The following is a 20,390-nucleotide window of genomic DNA, read 5'->3' on the forward strand; positions in this document are numbered from 1 at the left end:
TACACTTTGCTTAGGTTAAGTATCCTTTCTTTATGCCTTTGTTTCAGCTCTAGCTGTTGCTTTTCTTTCCCCAGATACATATAAATCTAGAAAGTGGGTAAATATCCAAGGATGAGCTGTGGTATAATCTGACTATTCTCAACCTAGGAAATTGCTCAGCTACCACTTTCTGCTAGCATAGCAGCTAGTTGAAAATAACGCAACCAAACAGACTTGCAGCTACAAATTCAAGCCTTGAACATTACCCAGAAATTCTTGGGCTTGGGTGACAATCAATTCTTCTCCTGTTAGAAGTTATGTCAAATTATCACCCCTTTCCCCCAGCCACCTACCTCATATTCTGTCTCAGTGGACTCATTCTTCCTTCTAAGATGAGTAAAAGCCATAGGGCGTTCACTCCCTAACTTTCATATCCCTCATTTTAGCAATAGATCCCCCTGCCCAGCTGTTTCAGCGCCCAGGCTTTGAGTGACCCTAGCCCACTGAGTTTTCCCAGCTGATGCCCCAAACATCATGTGACAGAGACAAGCCATCACTGTTGTGCTCTCTCGACGTGCTGATCCACTCAATCCATCAGCACAATATCTGAGTTGTTTTATTCCCCTGAGTTTTGTGAGGTCTGTTACATAATAAGATGACTATAATACCTGTTTATTCAATGATTCACTTTTTTTGGCTCAAGAATAAAATCAAAACAAAAACAAAATTGTTCAACCCTTTCTCATTGTAACTCTTTCATCCATGTCATCTTCTCTAGCTGACTTCTCTTTCCTGGCTAGCTTTTCCAAGAATAAGGTACATTTATTGTCTTCTCATTTGCTCCTCAAATAAGGCCCACCTGAGACTGCTTCTGCTCAGGACACCAATGGCCAAGGTCAGCAGATACAATTCAGACTTGACTCTATTCTTTCTGTTGCATTTGACTCTCTTGACCATCCTCTCCTCCTGGAATCTTCTTTTCCTTTGACTTTCCTAATTCTACACTTTAGGCTTTTCTTTCCTAACTGGCTGTTCCTCATTCTTCTCCCCCAGGATCTATGGTCTCCATCTACTTCTTAGGTGTTTTTTCTCCCTAGGATCCTGTTATATAAATGGGCCAGTGATGGCTTTTGTATACTAGCCTAAAATGGTCCCCATATTCCTTCTTCATGGCAGGCTAGGACTATTAGCACAAAGCCGGACAGCACCAAACTCAAATTCACTCACATCTAATTGCTTTAAATGTAGTCCAAATAAGTATATTTTTAGCCATTTAGAGCCTGCCTACTTTACATATCCTGAGAGACGGCACCCGTCACCTGCCAACCATAGATAAGACAAATCCTGTAGCCACAGCAGACACCAAACCACTGCTTTCCTTCAGAGCTCTCTGATCCAAGTCTCTCCACCGTGCTGCTGAGTTACGTCACCTAGACAGGTAAGCTACCTCTCTATTTTCTCCTTCTCCCCTGAGAGTCCCCTTGTCCTACCCGCCTTCTGTGTGGCAGCTCCACACTGTTGTCACTGGAAGCTCTCGCTGGGAGAGTTCCCTGTTATGCAACCTGGTCCAAGACCACCAGAATGAAGCTCACGTGTCCTGCTTTTTGTACTCCTGTCTCTTCCTTGCTCAGCCCTGAAATCCTCCAATTTACCAGAGATCTCATTCTTAACCTTCACCTTTTTTTCATTTTTAATGCATAATTAAACCCTCTGCCATCAATTGCATGATTGTATGCTCACAAGCCTAAATTTCTATGTCAATTACAGAACTCCCTCAGATTTCCTTGGCAAATGTGCTTTTCAGCTGGTGGACCTAATCTTAATCAATGACATCATCTCTATCACTCAAGCCAGACCTAAGAATCGTCCCAGTATTTCCCTCTTTCACACGCTCAAATTCGATTGGTCACAAATTCAATTGGTCCATTGGGAACCGATCACAGATTCTTGTTGATTTTACCCCCCTAAATATCTCTCAAATGTGTTCTTTCAGATCTACCAAGCTCTACTTATTTCTCTACTAAATGATCTCTCTGCCACCAGCTGCTTTCACAGCAGTCCAGTTATATCCTTCCCCAGCTTACATCATCTAGTTGCTCTCCAGATCCTTCAAGTAAAGTGCAAACAATGTTTTTTTTAACCGACATTTTCAGTATCATCCTCTACCACTTCCACTTCCCACACACTTTCGGTCATACTGAACTATCTGCACTTCTCTGAATGCTACACTCTCTCTCACCTTCATGCTATTCCCCCACTTATTTCCTATCCTCTCCATCTGCTGGTTTAACTCACCATATCCTCAAATTTCAGTTCAAGTAGCTTCTCAACTATGAAGCTCTCCCTTCTATCTCCCCAGCTCCCCAAACCCCTGCGTAGGCTGAGTCCGCATTCTTATTTATATTCCTACAACATTCCAAGTTTATTCTAACACAGAATTTATCCCACTATATTGCAATTAATTATTTATTTGCACAGATTGACAACTACACTGTGATCTCTGGAAGGCAGTGACACTTTTTTTCACTTGTTAAACTTAGAGCTTAGAATAATATCTGGCATATCATAAGATACCGAAAAGAGTTTTGTTGAAGAATTGAAGAACAAGAAATAGAGAGGATTACATAAATTGGGAACATCACATATGAAGCCCATTTGTTCAACTCAAACAATAAAAAAAATGTCTTGAGCAAAGTTGTGATGGATTATTATTTTTATACACACACATAATGCATGTATACATTTTAGACATGTATATGCTTACTACTATACTCCTCTTGATAATTCTCATATTTTTAGATTTTCTTACGTGTTGATTCTGCTTTCCCCATTAGGTGTAACCTTGAAAAATGTGCCCTACTGCCTTTGAAAATGTGTATAATGTCTAGTAAAGGAAATGTCTCATATCTTTTCTACCTGCTGAATAATATACTTTTAAAAGCTGAATTACCTGTGAGGATGATAAGAGTAAGAATACGGTAACACATGCACTTTTGAGGACCATATTATTCAATCATATCGACTTTTGATTCTGGGCTTATGCTTTGAACAGTTCTCTAAACATTGTTTTCAAAGACTATTCAAAACAAACCAACATACCAAAATTAAATAAATAAACTGTTCCTCTTTCATTTCCACTTAGCTATATTTAGACTTATAACCAGATTTAAAATATTAACCACGAAAAATTAGCTAAGAAATGGAAATTTACTTTAAAAAAGCAATATTGGGGGGATACTTCCTGACAATACCACTTTTTGTGAGGAGTTTTAACCTACAAAAGGGAAGAATATGTGGCCTATATATGGATTTACATGGTAGAATATTTTGCCTCCAAAGGAATCCATGTTCTCTTCTTTTATATTTTTTTGCTGAAATTTTAAACATAATATAATGAGATAAAGAATGATTTGTTGATATGTATGACACTCACAACTTTTTAAAAGAATGAATCAAATATCACTATACAGTTATTAAAGCTGCAGGGAAGAGAATGTGCCAGTAATAATGGGAAGCTATCAACAGTATTTCTTTCTTCTCTTTTTTCTCTAATACGGAGGGGAGACAAACAATTTATGTGACTATTAAATTTTTCTGAAGATCAAAAAAGGTTCTTTTTCTACAAGTATGTCTGCCATGCATGCTTGTTAATGGCATAAAGTCATAGGTATTCAGAGCTGAAAGGAGGCTCCAGATCTGCCAGTCAAAACATTTCATTTTACAGACAAAGAAAGTGAAGACTAAAAAGATTAAGTGCTTTGCCTAAAGCCGCACCATTAATTTGGGATAAAACCTGGCTGCAATCCAGGTGTTCTAACAAGTGCCCATTATACACATACGTATGTGATATGTGATTGTATAACTATATCTGTGTGTATCACCTATGAGGGTATGCATTTTTAGCATGGAAAATTTACTTTAAAAAAAGAAGTGTAGGGGCCGGCCCCGGGGCCGAGTGGTTAAGTTCCGGCGCTCTGCTTCAGCGGCCCAGGGTTTCGCCGGTTCGTATCCTGGGCGTGGACGTGGCACCGCTCATCAGGCCACATCGAGGCGGCATCCCACATGCTACCACTAGAAGTACCCACAACTAAAATATACAACTATATACTGGAGGGATTTGTGGAGAAAAAGCATAAAAAACAAAAAAGATTGGCAACAGTTGTTAGCTCAGGTGCCAATCTTTAAAGAAAAAAAAAGAACTGTACATTTTTTCTCTGAATCAGTCATTGCTTTATATTTAATGATTTAATCATTAGGGAATCAAAAGGAGAGAGAAAATTTTGCTAAAGTAGCACTGCGCTTGTCAGAAGAAGGTAATGAAATGCTTATAGTGCCCCCTTAGGACCTCAAACTTATCATTGAATTGTCTGGGAAAATAACTCTATGCACACAATACTTTGGTTTAACTTTTTAAAAAAAAAATAGCTTTTGTTCCTTAAAAAAAGAATTTCACGTATCTCACAATTATAAGTTAGTTCCTTGTTTTAAGTCCTAAATATTGATTATATGACAAACTACTACTATTCCAAATAAATCAATGCAGCAAGGAACATCATAAAAATATTTTTGATGACGCACAGAAATGGTCCTTTCCACATCTTTTAAAAATTAAGAATTTAAATTTACCATGATAGAAACACTGGATAAAGAAATGTTTACTCTTAATGAATATAACAAAAATTGTCACAGAAAAAAAATACATCAAATAAGATGATATTATTTTCTCTAGTTTATTTATCCCCACTGTTCCTATAATTAATATATCAAGATCACAAATCATTTGAGATTATATCAAAACACTTCAGTAGCTGTCCTTCACAAATGGTAGCTGTTATTAAAATGCAGCAATAACTTTGGCAAAAACAACAGGCATGTTGCTCAGAGAAACGTTACCCGCGGCACTGTTTGGAGATTGTTTTATTATTCTAGAATTTGTCTTCGGAGCCTCTAGTGATTTTAACTTTCACCTTCGTAGATAGCGCTTTCTTTCATAACTGATAAAGAACCATAAGAAGTGGGAAATAGCCAGTTTAATTTTGTAACACACATAAAACCCAACTTAATTTCCCAAATGCGTATTTTATAAATACTGAGTAGGGACAGCACACAGAGTAGAGGCGGACATTACTATTTCTGTTACTAGGAGGAGGAGCCCTCCTGCCTCAGAGTTACTCCATAAAATAGGAACAAAATTACTCTTAGGTTCTACAAAGAGTGATGAACATCAGTCTGGAATCCCTCCTGGGAAATTTGAAGATAAAAGCACACTTATTCTCATATCTCCCTCTTTGTGTAGCGTATTGTTGGAATTTTCAAATTGACAGTATCTTCAAAAAAAGGATTCTTAATAATTTTTGCCATGTGTATCGAATGTGTACTTAAAGAAGAAATTCTGCCTGCCTTTTTGAGGCTTGCGTGTATGTGTGAGGGGTGGGAAGGGAAACGCTGGCTTAATAAAAATTTTCATCTCCATGACATGCTGGCCTTTTATACTTAATACTCTAATAAAAAGTTACTACAACCTAAAAGTTCATATTATCAAAAGAAAAAATAAATTTGTGGAAAAGAAAAAATGAAATTCATCTTGAATTTTAAATATCTGAAAGCCCGTACCATAGACTGGTTGTTTGGAAGACAATCGCAATGGGGTTCATTTGGAAGTCATTTTAGAGCCAATGTTATTCCAAGTAGGTGTGTATTATAACTGTGCATGGGATGAAGGATAGAAATTTCTGTGGCAATGTGTAGTACATTGACTGCACAGAGGTTGGAGTTAAGAAAGTCTAAGAACCAAGCTTTACTTTCTCTCTGGCAACCCCTTCTTGACACTCCCATCCCTGCCCTCACCCAGGCAGAATCCCATGGGCCTGCTCACATTGGCTATCTGTTAAGCTTTGGGAGAGAAGACACTACTATTCCAGAAGGAAAACAGAAAAGAATGAAATAGGAACTGGACTGACTTGAGGTATTTAAAAGCTCTTGGATGACTCTCCGGCAGATACAATGACAATCTATACAGACCACCTGAGGATCAAATGGTAAAATTCAGCAGAAAAAGGGCACAAGAAACTTTGTCTGACTTCTGGGATAACAGCTAATGTTTGCTGTCCCCAGAAATCAGATTGACAAATTGCACTGCCCCTAAAGGATACAGCTCTCTCCAGTTTACAGTGCCGGTCCCACAGAATTGCACTCATCACCGGACACACGAGGTTGTGACTGTCACTTAGTGTCCAGCTTGAAAGTGTGCAATAAATATACGCTTTCCCTGGCATGGCTATGGTCAAAGATATACGAACCCCTCCCCAATCTCTCTCTCTTTCTCTCTCTCACACACACACACTCACTCACACAAACACACACACTACAAAGAAGCCTAAAGTACCTGCCAACTAATGACTAGCTAAAAGAAGGCAAACCTGCGCAATACATTTTTGGAAACACTGGGAATGGAAATCACGTTGAGGAGAAACAGGAGCACAAGTTTTGTTGTTTATTTTTTAACCTATGACAACTCTTTTTGCCCCCTCATCTTTTCTCTCACTGAATATAGACTTGAGACGCGCTGATTCCATTTCACCCTCACTCCTGGGCTCCACGCCGCTGGCCATGCCCACCACTCCTGCTCCTTAGCACTGGGAAGAAATCCTTTTCGCCTTCGCGGTGCATCACCCCGGACTCTCTTGCATCCCCGACACGTTCAGGTCCATCTCTCTGCCTACACTTCTCTCTTCCTCCCTCCAAAGAAGGTGGAGAATAGAGCAGTCTTCGATTTTGGTGTTGTTTTAAATTCTTTTCCGAACAAAGAGAAAACCTGGGCTTTCAAGCTTGTTCTCAGGGAGTCTAAGCTCTTAGAGATACCCCCGTAGCCGCACACCAGCCCAAGCCTCCTCCGAGTTCTTCACGGGCTGGGGACAGAGCGGGCAAAAATCCCACTGTCGAGTTAACTTGGCCTCCGCGGGGACCAGAGGCCGGGGAGACGGGGTGCCATCCCGGGGGCCTGCAGCTTCTCCCTAGGGTCCCCAACAGCAAGGTAGGGGCAGAGACGCTCCAGCCCCGGGCTTTGGGAGAGGCTGGCGCGGAGCAAGCGCTCTGGAGCAGGGGCTCGGGGGTCGCGGGAGCAGTCACGTGCTCCCGAGGCGCCTCTAAAACCCCCGCGGCTCCCCACCCCCTCCTCCCCGCCGCCAACTCCAGGTCCTCCTCCTGCAGCTGCCGCCGCCCAGGCGAAAAAGCCACAGCACTCGGCCGCGTCCCCCGGAGCCGATGCGCCGGCAGCGGCCAGGGCACCCCGAGGTACTGGGGTAGGACTCTCTCCGCCGATCCCCACTGCGCGGGGGTGGGCCCGCAGGGAGGGGTCGTGGCCGACCCCGGCGCGGGCGGTGAGTCCGCGCGGGGCCCCGGGAGCCGCACTCCTGTCCCCTATCCCCTGGCGCTGTCCGTGCTCTCGAGAGGGTGGGGTGGGGAAGCCAAACTGGAAAAGTGGGGGTTTGAGTGGCGGATGAGGCAGTTGTTTGGCGTGAAGGGAGATGGGGGGAAGGGAGCGGGCAGCATCCTTTGGTGCGGGGCAGGTACTCACCCAGGGTGGAGCAGGCACAGGCCGAACCCGGGAGGAGAGTCCGGGATCCGCGTGGGAGCCCAGGCGCAAGGCGCTGGAATGGGGTAGGGGGGCTCGGGGAGGACGAAGCGCGCCCCCTTCGGCGGAGCGAGCCCCGGGTGCGCCAGGCTGGCGTCCGAGGCTGGGGAACGGCGGCCCGCTGGGGGCCCTGGCCGGTGCTCGGCCGTGGCCGGGCTCCGGCGTGGGCCCGGGCGCAGTCCACCGGACGCCTCTCGGGCCATCCAGCTGCCGCGCCGTCCCGCAGCTGGCCGGAGAGCCGGAGGCAGCTGCGCCTCAGGGGCTACGCTCCTCTTTGCAAGGTGGCCTCATTTGACAAATGCGAGCAATAACACACGTCCATAAACCTCGAATTTCAGAAACAGGGAATTTCTATTTCCAAGTTTACCGACCTTTAGTTATCTTTTAAAGGAACGGAACCATCGTGTTGGATCGAAGCCAAGAGACTTTACAGTAGACTACGGAAATAGCTTAAGGTTCTTTCAACAAAATTTTGCAGCCCTATGCAATTTGAAATTGCGGATTTCTTAAGGGAAGAGAAACTCGGCGCTTAGAATTGATGAGAAGGTGGCGCGTGCCTGTGTGTCTGCTGCAGAGCTGTATTTATCTTTCCAACTCAAATTTTGCCAGATTCTAGCTTTAAAAGTAAATCGTGGGAATATTTGGGAACGTGGAATCTTGCCATTGTTCCAGGATCACAATATAGTAGGCAACAGTTGATAGTTTTATCATTGCAAAAAAATTACATGTGTTTTATTATTTTGTGTGATTGGCATCCTTTGTGAGAAGAAAGAAGTGCATTTTCATAAGGCAGGAAATTATCCTAACAAAGAAACCTTATTCAAATGTATAAGCTCAGTCTTTTAGTGTCCAGCTCCCTGCAGTTCCTCCTATTATTCTTTTTAAGGACTATCTACTTAAAATACTGAAAATCTATTCAGAAAATTTCGTTTGTCTTGGTGTCAGATATAGATCAATTTTTATAAGAAAGTTGCAATATAAGGAAATTACAATGCTTTTACAAAGACCTTACCTTTAATTTAAAGTCGCCACAGTTTGACCAAGAACTTTTATTTTTTCCGCTTTTTCTGGGAATTCTGAATGTGGGAGATAAAACGATGCAAAAGAAAAGAAGGGAATCTGTTAATAGGCACAACATGGGTTTCACAGAATCGATATCGGATTTCTTGTCAAATAATATTTCATATTTAAAACATTCTTTCTGGTTATATATCATAATTTCTCTAATAATCTGAGATGAAGTAAAGTGTATGAAATTACTATTATGTATAAAATATTTATGTTGTATAAAATAGTGCAGCATCCATTATAACACTTGTTGAAAAGCAGAGAATTATTCAACAGATTTACATTTCCATTATAGGTTTGCTTATTGTGCTTTTCAGGAAAAAGGAAGTGAAGACATAAGTTTAGGAAAGAAATCCTTTGTGCTTTTTTTCTTGCATTTTAAGGTAGTTTCTCTACCTTAATTTTTCAATTTAGAAAACAGAAGACAAATCTTATTGGGTAGAATTTTCCTAATGTTTAAAATATCTTCTAGCTATAAGGAGGCACTTTCATCCCCACCCAACCCATTTGCAGTATCTGTTATTTAGTTGTGAGAGATCATTCATTGGAGCAGAGATTCATGGAATGCTCATTTTGTGCAGAGCACGATATTGGGTGTTAGGTGTCTATATGTTTGCGGTAGATGGGGTGGGGTGAGGCTAGAGGGAAAAGAGATTGACTATGTAGTCACACCAAAATAAAATGAATAAATGAATGTTAGAACAGAGAAAAAGCATGTGAAAAAATGATAATTTATCAATCTATCAATAGGTACAAATTAGTATCCATTATATTCAGCAACAGGGCAAGTGTCCAGGCTCTAATGAAAAGAGCACATCACTGGCAGTCAGGAGAATGCCAATCATTTATTCATACATCATCCATTTAGGGCCTTTTATATCTCTGGCACTTGCAGTCTGCAGTTACTCACTGTGTAACCTTGAATTAATCTCTCATAGAATATTCCTCACATAGCACATTTTATTGGTTATCTCTATGCCCCCAGAGCCTAGCAAAGTACCTAACATATTAGGTTTCAATAAATACTAGTTGAATGAATAAAGAAAAGAACAACTTATCTTTCTTAGCTATTCATTAATGAGAAGGGTCTCCCCTCTTTAAAATTATATATAAATTAGTGGTTTTTAGGGAGGGAAAGAAATGTTGCTCTGTTTTTCCTATGTCTGATGAATATTCAGGATGGCATTTCTTTCACTTTCTTACTAATGATACAGTAGATTTTATAATTTAATGAATTCAATAATTTATGTGCATATATTATAATAGAAAAATTTTAGTGACAAACTGTGAAATCTGATGTACTTTTTCATTTAAATAAAAACATGTTGTAAATATTTTTTATTTTAGTTTTATGTTGCTTATGTGATAGCCTTTATCAATGAAGATAATCTAATTTAAAAATTTAAAGTGCTAAACTATCACATTTGCCTTGTCAACTTAAAAAGTAAATTTGCCTATTTTATCTCCAAATGAGTTTATTCGGGAATAGCCAAAAGAAGTTCAATTCAGGATGTTCATGCTTCGACAAACCATAAGCAAATCCAGAAAAGAAAGAAGGGGGGAGTTACTTTTATAGAGGAAAAGAGGGAGTAGGGAGGAGCTGTTCTAAAGGAAAGTACTTTGGGAGAAAGTACCAGTTCAGGGCACAAAGGCTTCTCATTACCTGAGCTGCACCATTACTCATTGGCTGGGCTGTTGCCAGGTGGGGAGAGAAGTCTTCCCTCAGTAGAAAAGTAGTTTTACTTCCTGTCCAAGATGCAAGCTTCCCTCTTTTCCTGTTTGGCATAATTGACATGTGTGATAGGGCATGGGAGCTCCCCCTATTAGTTAATGTTTCTTTTATTAGTTTCCACAGTCTGTGTAGGTATCTTCTCATTTCATTTTGGGCCCTTTGGAAACTTGTCTAATTTCAGTGGTTCCAATGTATATGTATATATAAATAGACATACACATTATATATTCCAATATATATGGATATGTGTATATATGTATATGTCTGTTTACTCAGACATATACATATATATACATACATACACACATAGTGATACTCTATCCTGAATTTGCCCATAGTTCCAGGATGATTAATTTCTATTATTTTAAAGCTGGGAAAATTAAACTACTTTTCTAAAATGATTAGTAACAAATATTTATTTAGCATCCACTATGTACAACATACTCTATTAGGCACCATTATTATCATGAAAAGAATTAAGACATCTTCCCTTATCTCCATTAGAGTTCACTGGAGAGGACTGACCACATACATTGGAGGCAATCTGAGATTTAGACTCACAACCACATTGTTTCTATTACCACAAATTGTGCTGCATTTCCTCTTCAAAAAGTTCTGTACGGTAATGTTTTACTCCAAATGAGTGTCATCCTAGAGTTCCATGCCCCAAGAAAGCACAAAGTCCTTGTAAGATCAACTATCCAATGTCTCTCTTGTCCTTGCCTTTGTAGTAGAAATGGCAATCGGTAATTACTGATCTACAACAAAAAAGGATTCTTTGAAGAAAGTAAGTCAAAAGAAGAATAGCTAAGCAGGGTCACAGTAATGAATGGCCTGGGCACGTTGTAAATATAAATGGGATCAGGAACAAGCTGCACGGAGCCAGGTGGCCATCAGAACTCAGGAAATCAGGCAGAAAGGCCAGGCAAGGCTGCTTTGATTAGAAGCTCACTGACCTATCCAGGGAAGTTGCAGGGGAGCCATTGACTAGTAATATGATGAATAAGATGATCCAGTAGGCCACATGAGTCACTTGTACAAGTTATGCTTTCTAACTTGAGATGCTATCAACGTAAACTGTTGGTTAAGGTCTAAGAATGAATGAATGAGATGCTGAGCTTTTTGAATTAATTTATCTTTAAAGGGATGAAATTAGCTTCCAGAAAGTAATTCCATTAACATAGAATCAGTTGTAGAAGTGTGAAAAACTTAAACTTTCAGATTTTCTCATAGCACGATGATGTCTGTATCATCCTGTTTGAAACTTACTGTGCATAAAACTGAAGTTAAAGTTATTTATAATGAATGTATGTATACAATAGGATTTCCTGTTTGGAAATTTATTGGACTACGACCTATAAGTCCCTTATAAATTGAAGATAATAGTATTTACTATTAATTTAAATATATTTTTTTTTATAGTTTTAAGTCTAATTACCCAACTATAGATCTAGAAATAGGTAGATAAATATATATTGCTCTTAGTGAAAATGCTTTTTTAAGCTACATATGTATCAAGATCTCTATAGCAATGTGTATTCATAAGAATTAACTATTGCTGTGCTGGTAATTCTGTAAGAAATTCTTACTAAAAAGGTGACAGGGATTACTTTTTTAAAGAGGAGAAGGGATTCCTTTTGCCTCATTGAAATTTAGGCGTTTTTGTGCTTCATGAGATGGTACTGTCAAATTTCTAATATGTAGAGGTAAATAAGTAATACCATTGTGGTATTAATAATATTATGTTATTAATCTCCTTTGAAATGAGAAAACTTATTATGGGGTGTTATATTAGTATCACTTCTACCTTTATTTATTTATGTTTTTAAAGATTTTATTTTTTCCTTTTTCTCCCCAAAGCCCCCCGGTACATACTTGTATATTCTTCGTCGTGGGTCCTTCTAGTTGTGGTATGTGGGACGCTGCCTCAGCGTGGTTTGATGAGCAGTGCCATGTCCGCGCCCAGGATTCGAACTGATGAAACACTGGGCCGCCTGCAACAGAGCATGTGAACTTAACCACTCGGCCACGGGGCCAGCCCCTACCTTTAATCTTAAGATACAATATTTTCCTTAAACAATGTGAGTACGTTGAATCTTTTTTAAGCTGAGATCTATTTTCAGTTTTTTTTTTTTTTTTAAGGAAGATTAGCCCTGAGCTAACTACTGCCAATCCTCCTCTTTTTGCTGAGGAAGACTGGCCCTGAGCTAACATCCATGCCCATCTTCCTCTACTTTATACGTGGGATGCCTACCACAGCATGGCTTTTGCCAACCAGTGCCGTGTCCGCACCTGGGATCTGAATCTGTGAACCCCAGGCCGCCGAGAAGTGGAACATGTGAACTTAACCCCTGCACCACCGGGCTGGCCCCTCAGTTTTTAAGTTAAAAAATAAACAGGTAAATTTTGTTTTTAAAAACACTAGCAGCACTGGTTCAGTGGTTCTAATTTGTAATAATCTGGAACAATATTCAAAGGACTGAGGATTGATCATGGAATGATTTTGCCATCCAGCATTACATTCACATACTCATACAGCTTGATAAACTGAGTGCCTATTATATACATTTAGGTCCTGGGATAGTGTTTCTCCCCTTGAGAAGCTTAACTTTGAACACTGCGTGAACTGGATAGTATTTAGGATACTAGGTTTTTGTTGAATTTTTCATTTTCTTATCAATATTTTTTTAACACCTGCAATGGTGAAGTTACTGTGTCCTGTATTGTGGTAGATACCATGGTGAATGAGGGACAGTTTCTGCTTTTGCCGTTACATTTAAATTGCCTTTAAATTGATAAGGCAGACGGGTATGCGTTGTCATTGCAGTGCAAAGCAGACTGTGACATGTAGCATCAGATCACTATAAACAGAAGAATATGGGCTTCTGAAGAGGAGCTCGCATCTGGCAGAATAGACAAAGGAATAGTTTAGGACAGGTGACTTTTAAGTTAGGCCTGATTCAAGTAGGAAAGGAAAGAATGTTTAAGGCAAGATTAAGCAACTGTACCATGTATCAGGTACCTTGACTAGAAAATAACATTAATGAGCTATTGTAAATTAGGTATCTTGAAGTTCTTATGTACATTTACCTTTTCTGTCCCTTATGTTATTTCCTACACAAATTTAGAAAACAAGTTCTGCTGCTGTAACAGAAGTTAACACACCGTAGAAATGATAGAGTTAAACTTACTGTAATTGTTATTGGCTGATATTTGCACTCCACTTGGAACCAATTAAAACCTCAGGAAAGGGGCTGGCCCATGGCCGAGTGGTTAAAGTTCTGCGTGCTCCACTTCGGCGGCCTGGGGTTTGCAGATCCTGGGTGCAGACCTTCTCCACTCGTCAGCCGTGCTGTGGAGGCATCCCACATACAAAGTAGAGGAAGATTAGCTCAAGGCTAATCCTTCTCAAGTGAAAAAAAGAGGAGGATTGGCAATGGATGTTAGCTCAGGGCGAGCCTTCCTCACACACACACACACACACACACGCACACGAAAAATCACTACACTCTCTTCAGAGATTGATAAGGTAATGGGAGCAAATTGTCAAATTTAGTTTCCCTCTCCGTGGATTAAATTATAGTAGTCATGTAATTTTTTTCAAGTTGTTAACTAATGTCTTTTTATTCCAAGCAGGATTATAATATGGATTTAGAGCTCAAGGACTATTACAACAAGACTCTTGCCACAGAGAACAGTACTGCTGCCACTCGGAATGCTGATTTCCCAGTCTGGGATGACTATAAAAGCAGCGTAGATGACTTGCAGTATTTTCTTATTGGACTCTATACATTTGTAAGTCTTCTTGGTTTTATGGGAAATCTACTTATTTTAATGGCTCTGATGAGAAAGCGTAATCAGAAGACTACAGTAAACTTCCTCATAGGAAATTTGGCCTTCTCTGATATCTTGGTCGTGCTGTTTTGCTCACCTTTCACACTGACCTCTGTCTTGCTGGATCAGTGGATGTTTGGCAGAGTCATGTGTCATATTATGCCTTTCCTTCAATGCGTGTCAGTTCTGGTTTCAACTTTAATTTTAATATCAATTGCCATTGTCAGGTATCATATGATCAAACATCCTATATCTAATAATTTAACAGCAAACCATGGCTACTTCCTGATAGCTACTGTCTGGACACTGGGTTTTGCGATTTGCTCTCCCCTTCCAGTGTTTCACAGTCTTGTGGAACTTCAGGAAACATTTGGCTCCGCATTGCTTAGCAGCAGGTATTTATGTGTTGAGTCGTGGCCGTCTGATTCATACAGAATTGCTTTTACTATCTCTTTATTGCTTGTTCAGTATATTCTGCCCTTAGTTTGTCTAACTGTAAGTCATACCAGTGTCTGCAGGAGTGTAAGCTGTGGATTGTCCAACAAAGAAAACAAACTAGAAGAAAATGAGATGATCAACTTAACTCTTCATCCATCCAAAAAGAGGGGGCCTCAGGAGAAACTCTCTAACAGCCAGAAATGGAGCTACTCATTCATCAGAAAACACAGAAGAAGATACAGCAAGAAGACAGCATGCGTGTTACCTGCTCCAGCAAGACCTCTTCAAGAGAATCATTCAAGAACACTTCCAGAAAACTTTGGCTCTGTGAAAACTCAGCTCTCTTCATCCAGTAAGTTCATACCAGGGGTCCCCACCTGCTTTGAAATGAAACCTGAAGAAAATTCAGATGGTCATGAAATGAGAGTAAACCGTTCTATCATGAGAATAAAAAAGAGATCTCGAAGTGTTTTCTATAGACTGACCATATTGATATTAGTGTTTGCTGTCAGCTGGATGCCACTACACCTTTTCCATGTGGTAACTGATTTTAATGATAACCTTATTTCAAACAGGCATTTCAAGTTGGTGTATTGCATTTGTCATTTGTTAGGCATGATGTCCTGTTGTCTTAATCCAATATTATATGGATTTCTTAATAATGGGATCAAAGCTGATTTAATGTCTCTTATACACTGTCTTCATATGTCATAATTCTCATTGTTAACCAAGGAAAGAAAAAATGGGATCATTTAAAAATATATTTATGATAACTATGTATGTATAATAAACAAATTTTGTTAACATATGGAATTTAATTTATGTAAGCGTTCTGGATTTGAATGTCAGTTCATGATATATGGAAGATAATTTTAGTGTGTTATAATACAAAGAATTCATTTGGTTGTATTAAGTCAGTGTCAATCCAACCTGTAAGGTTAATTTAAAAAGTAGTTATATTACCTTTCATTTCATCTTGTCTTGTAAACAAATGAATTATAATTTTTTGTTTAAAATAAAAGCTATGCCTAACCAACTCAGTATTTTTTGTTCAAAATTATAAGCAAACTATATCTTTCCTGAGGAACATTTAACTTCAAATCTGAAGAATATTTATCTTTGTTTCTATAGGCTTCTTACTGTTCAGTTTGTGAAAATACAGAAAATGTTTAGTGTGCCCCAAAAATCTTAACTAAATGACACATGTATGCCCAAGCCATGATTATAATTGTAAATATTGAGGACAGTTTTGGAACTCCTACAGGAAAATTCTTATCTTCTTTTATGGGTAATTGATCAAATTGTCAACTTAGCCCCACTGTCTTAGTAATATACAATTAATTTACCAAATAAAAATGGATATTAAATCTTTTCGAGGCTTATACACATTAACACTATCAAATAAAGATTGTTTTCATATACATCTTTTACATTCTAAAGTGTGAAGTATAGATGGTATCTGTGTTTCCAAGTATTAAATAATTTTAAAGAATACTTAAAAGTGTCCACAGGGGGGAAAGAAAAGATAGTTAATTTTTTGGGCCAAGATAGAGAATGATTAATGTGCTTTAAGCTATTTCGGTACTGAGATCTCAGTTGCTATCTTACTAAATTGAGGTCAGTCTTTTCCATTGGAAATTTTTGCTTGTTTTAGCCAGTTATCTAAAGAACAAAGTCCCCGAAAATAATTGAATATTTTCACATAATGCTCAGATGTGTAATATAACATTGCTGGCTTAAGTTCCTATAACTGATTTAACCATCCCTGGTATTGATTCTTTCATAAGGGGAAACAACAAAACAAAACAAGAAACTTTTTAAGTTTGCAAATAATTCGTAATTTTCGTAGTTAATGAATTGAAAGTCCAAAATCTCTTTCCATCCCCTTGTTCCCATCCTCCTTCCCTAGCTGATGTCCACACACAGGGAAGCTGAAAATGGTGCCGGTCCACACAGGGCCCTCTGCTGGCTCCTGCTTAACTCCAGTTAAGGAGTAATCATCTTGCCTGGTCTCCATGTGACATCAGCCTCTGCCTGTGCTGTATCATGTATGATCTGAGAGTCTAGCCCCAGAATCCTCCACTGCCGCTGACATTGTCCGATGTAAATTCTCGTTGACTATGTGGTTACTCTGAGTCTCAGCCACATCCTCCATTTTATTCTGAGCCTAGGCTGTCTACTCCATGGGATCTTGCCCTTGCCAACTCTGGGGACTATTCTGGAACTTTAAATTCATCTGCAGGAACTTAGGAAATTCTACTCCTCACATAGGTCCAGGAGAATTGAGACAGGCAGCAAGGCCCTACGCAGGCCTTCTCTGTTCAGACACTGTGAGCTGCCACATCTACGCTGTTGTGTTCACCTCATGTGCTACAATAGCGCTCTGCTTTTTAATGCCTTTCTAGATTTTCAAATATGAAATGGTACAAGCCCTCTTGGCTTCTAGCTTCCCTCTGATCTCTCTGGTGCTATATGAGTGTCCTCCCCCAGTTTTTATACTATAGCAGAAAGAAAAAGTGAAAAAACTTGGTTCACTTTTGCTTTTCTCTTTCTTTCCCTCTCCTTTTTATTCTAAAGGCTTCTATTATTTCTGTCTACTAGGAATGTCCCCTACTAATAATGTCATCATTTTTCTCTGCACTATGGCTTACAGTAAAACTATGTTCAGAACATCAAGGTTTGCTTTTGGAAAAGGAAGCTTTCATGATTTAAGACTTTCTCCCCTTTCAATGCTTGGATTCGAGACTATTGTCTCACCATGGACCAAAACCAAATAAGTCTTAAACTGAGGAAAGATCTCTTATTTAAAAGCAATAGGTTATTTTCACTTTCACTGGGCAATCAACTTCAAGGTTTAACTTTAGTGGCTCAAGGGGACAAAACTCACTGATAAGGGCAAATGTAACCACATAGGGAGGTGTTTTATCCTGTCAGAGTAACTCACATTAGCAAATGTACAATAACTGTCAAACTTCACCATTTTATGGTTGCTGATAGATGAGTTTAGTTACACTGGATAAACCAATTTGGGGCTCTTCAACTATTGAACTCCAAGGAAGCAATTTATCTTCCCTAACTAGAAATGACTGAATGTTCTTAATAATTGAAAGTTGAAAAGTTTGAATGGATCGGTGGATAGACGTCATTAAGATGAGGATTAATGGTTTTAGAAGATTATTATGAAGAATAATTTATTTCATGTAGACTTGCTTAGTGTGTTAAACAATTTATGTTTGATCAACTGGCTATTACTCAAGAGCTAATTATCTACCTTTTTTTCCCATTCTCTCCTGGTGTCTGACTTGATTACTTGTTCCATTGCACCTTTGCAAAGCACGGTTAGGGGAAATAAATGGAGATAAAATTATAAACAGTCAACCTCATTCCTTTTTAACAATTATTTTAAAATATTTTATTCAGGAAGAGATTTAAATTGAGTTTTAGTGGTTATTTAAATTATTCCTGCTAGCCACATTGCCCATTACTGTGAATAATAAATACTGTAAATAATAGAAAACTAAATGGAAAAAAAAACTAGGAAAAGCAGAAAGCGTAACTAACATGATTAAATGATGAGGAAATGTATATGAGGATTATTTTATTCAGATATCAATTCAATACTTGTTGTGTACCAGGAACTCCTCTAGGTGCTTGGGATATAGCAATGCAAAGATCCCTATTCCTTTGATGTTTGCCTTCTGGGAGGGGGCTGATGGGGGTGGGGGTGTCAGTGGCAGGAGGTGGACAAACAATAAGCGATAAGAACAATAAAAAGTGAATTCCATAGGAATGATTTGGTGGTCCTTGCAGGCGCATAACTAATCTCTGCGTTTGTCATCAGGTGACCTTCCCCCGTGTCTGTGTGTTCAAACTTCCCTCTTCTTATAGGGACACCTGCCATGTTGGAGTAGTTCCCCCCATCCCAATAGTATCTTGTCTTAATTCAACTAATTATATCTGCAACTACCCTATTTCCAAATAAAGTCACATTCTGAGTGCCGGGGGTTAGGATATTAGCATATCTTTTGTGGGGGGCAGTGGGGATACACAACTCAACCCATAAGAATATACTAGTGATAATTAGTAATGATAAGAGCCTGAGTGCAATACAGAGCAGAGTCAGGGTGTGTGTGTACATGTGGCAGGAGAGGGAAGAGCGCTGGATGTAAGTTCTAATGGGATGGTTCCATAATCCTCATTGAGAAGACAGCTTTTGTGTGAAAATGTGAAAGAGGTGAGGGAGTTAGCTGTGTAGCAATCAGAGAAAAGAGCATTCCAGGAAGAAGAAAGAGCCAATGCAAAGGCCCTGAAGCTGGAGCACACTTCGAGCGTCAGAGAACAGGAAGGAAATCACTGTAGCAGGAGTGCAGTCAAGAGAGAGAAATTAAATAAGGAGCCAACTCAAGGACAGTTCTTACATGTCCTTATAGGCATTTGTAAGGACGTCAGCTTTCACTCTTGGGAAAATGGAGAGCTATTGTGGATTTTTGATCAGAGATGGGATATAATCTGATTTATACTTTAAAAGGATCACTCTAGCTATGAGAAGAGACTATGTTCCTCTCTTTTCTTTTATGATGTTAGCAAACATGAATGCTTAATGCTTCTCTCTCTCTCTCTATATATATATATACACACACACGAAAATACACATGCTTAGTGCCATTTTACTCCTATAAATACGAAATTAAACATATCTAGGCATTAAGCATATATATGTGTATATATACATACACATGTATATAGGCATTAAGCGTATATGTATGTGTGTATAGAGATAGACATTAATCATTCATTTTTGCTAACATTTTGACTGTATATGTATACGTATATGCATTAAGGGGGTTGTAAAATGGTGATGTTTTAATTCTATCATTTCTTTTACATTTATTAGATTAAATACATTAATGAAAAGATACTCTCCTTTATCCGTTATTTGGTTACCCAGTTGTACAGTTCTTTCAGAAAAGACAGGGTGAATGTTTGATACTATTTATTTATTTACTGGTTGTCAGAAAGTGATCAACTCATGGATTTAAACACATTTATTGGGTTTTGACTCATTGCTTTTATTGTCATTATTGAAGAAACTCAAATAGTTTCACCTTTGGCCAGTGGAAGTCTTTTGAAGTTTGCTCTGGGTCATTTTCATTTTTTTTCTGACCTAGTATTTATAATTGTTATCTATGGGAGGGTCAGGTCCAGTAGACGCTGCTCATCCACATTAGAAGTGGAACTCCATTATGTACACTCTAAATCATGAATGATAAACAGAAAATTTGAAAGAATGAGAGTTTCTTAACCATGGGATTTCAAATCTCTCTCTCTCTTACCAAGGGATTGAATATCAAGCGCTGGGCAGTATAATATAGAACCCAGATAATCTTGAACACTTAATGACTTTATTGTACCCATTTAATCTGTTCATAAGTCAGGCATGGGACTGCTACTGACACAGTCCAATGTAGATTAGACACATTCTCAAAAGAGTTAAAAGCCAGAACTTTATTGTGGTGGATATTCAGGAAGTAATTTAAGAGGTAACCTTTTTGCACAGTATGGTGGCCAGAGTCCTGCGTTGCTCTCAGATTTACTATAGAAGTGTTTTGAGGACAGTGATTAAAGGAAAACTGTTTCTCTACCACAGAACACTTTGACACCAAATATGTGGTGTTTTCCCTCACACCAACAAGAAATTCTCCAACT

The 20,390-nt window shown here is 39.1% G+C and overlaps 1 protein-coding gene across 1 annotated transcript; it reads left to right on the forward strand.

Annotated features, from left to right (window-relative positions):
- Positions 1–14,027: 14,027 nt before the first annotated feature.
- Positions 14,028–15,398, forward strand: NPY5R (neuropeptide Y receptor Y5). Its single transcript, XM_046657462.1, has one exon. It carries the CDS (start codon positions 14,028–14,030, stop codon positions 15,396–15,398), a length of 1,371 nt encoding a protein of 456 aa, XP_046513418.1.
- Positions 15,399–20,390: the final 4,992 nt, after the last annotated feature.

Source organism: Equus quagga, chromosome 3 (genome assembly GCF_021613505.1).
Source record: "Equus quagga isolate Etosha38 chromosome 3, UCLA_HA_Equagga_1.0, whole genome shotgun sequence".
Taxonomy (NCBI): Eukaryota; Metazoa; Chordata; class Mammalia; order Perissodactyla; family Equidae; genus Equus; species Equus quagga.

What these genes read in the sequence shown, in the direction of transcription:
- NPY5R (XM_046657462.1), top strand. Translation starts at nt 14,028, where the DNA reads ATGTCTTTTTATTCCAAGCAGGATTATAATATGGATTTAGAGCTCAAG.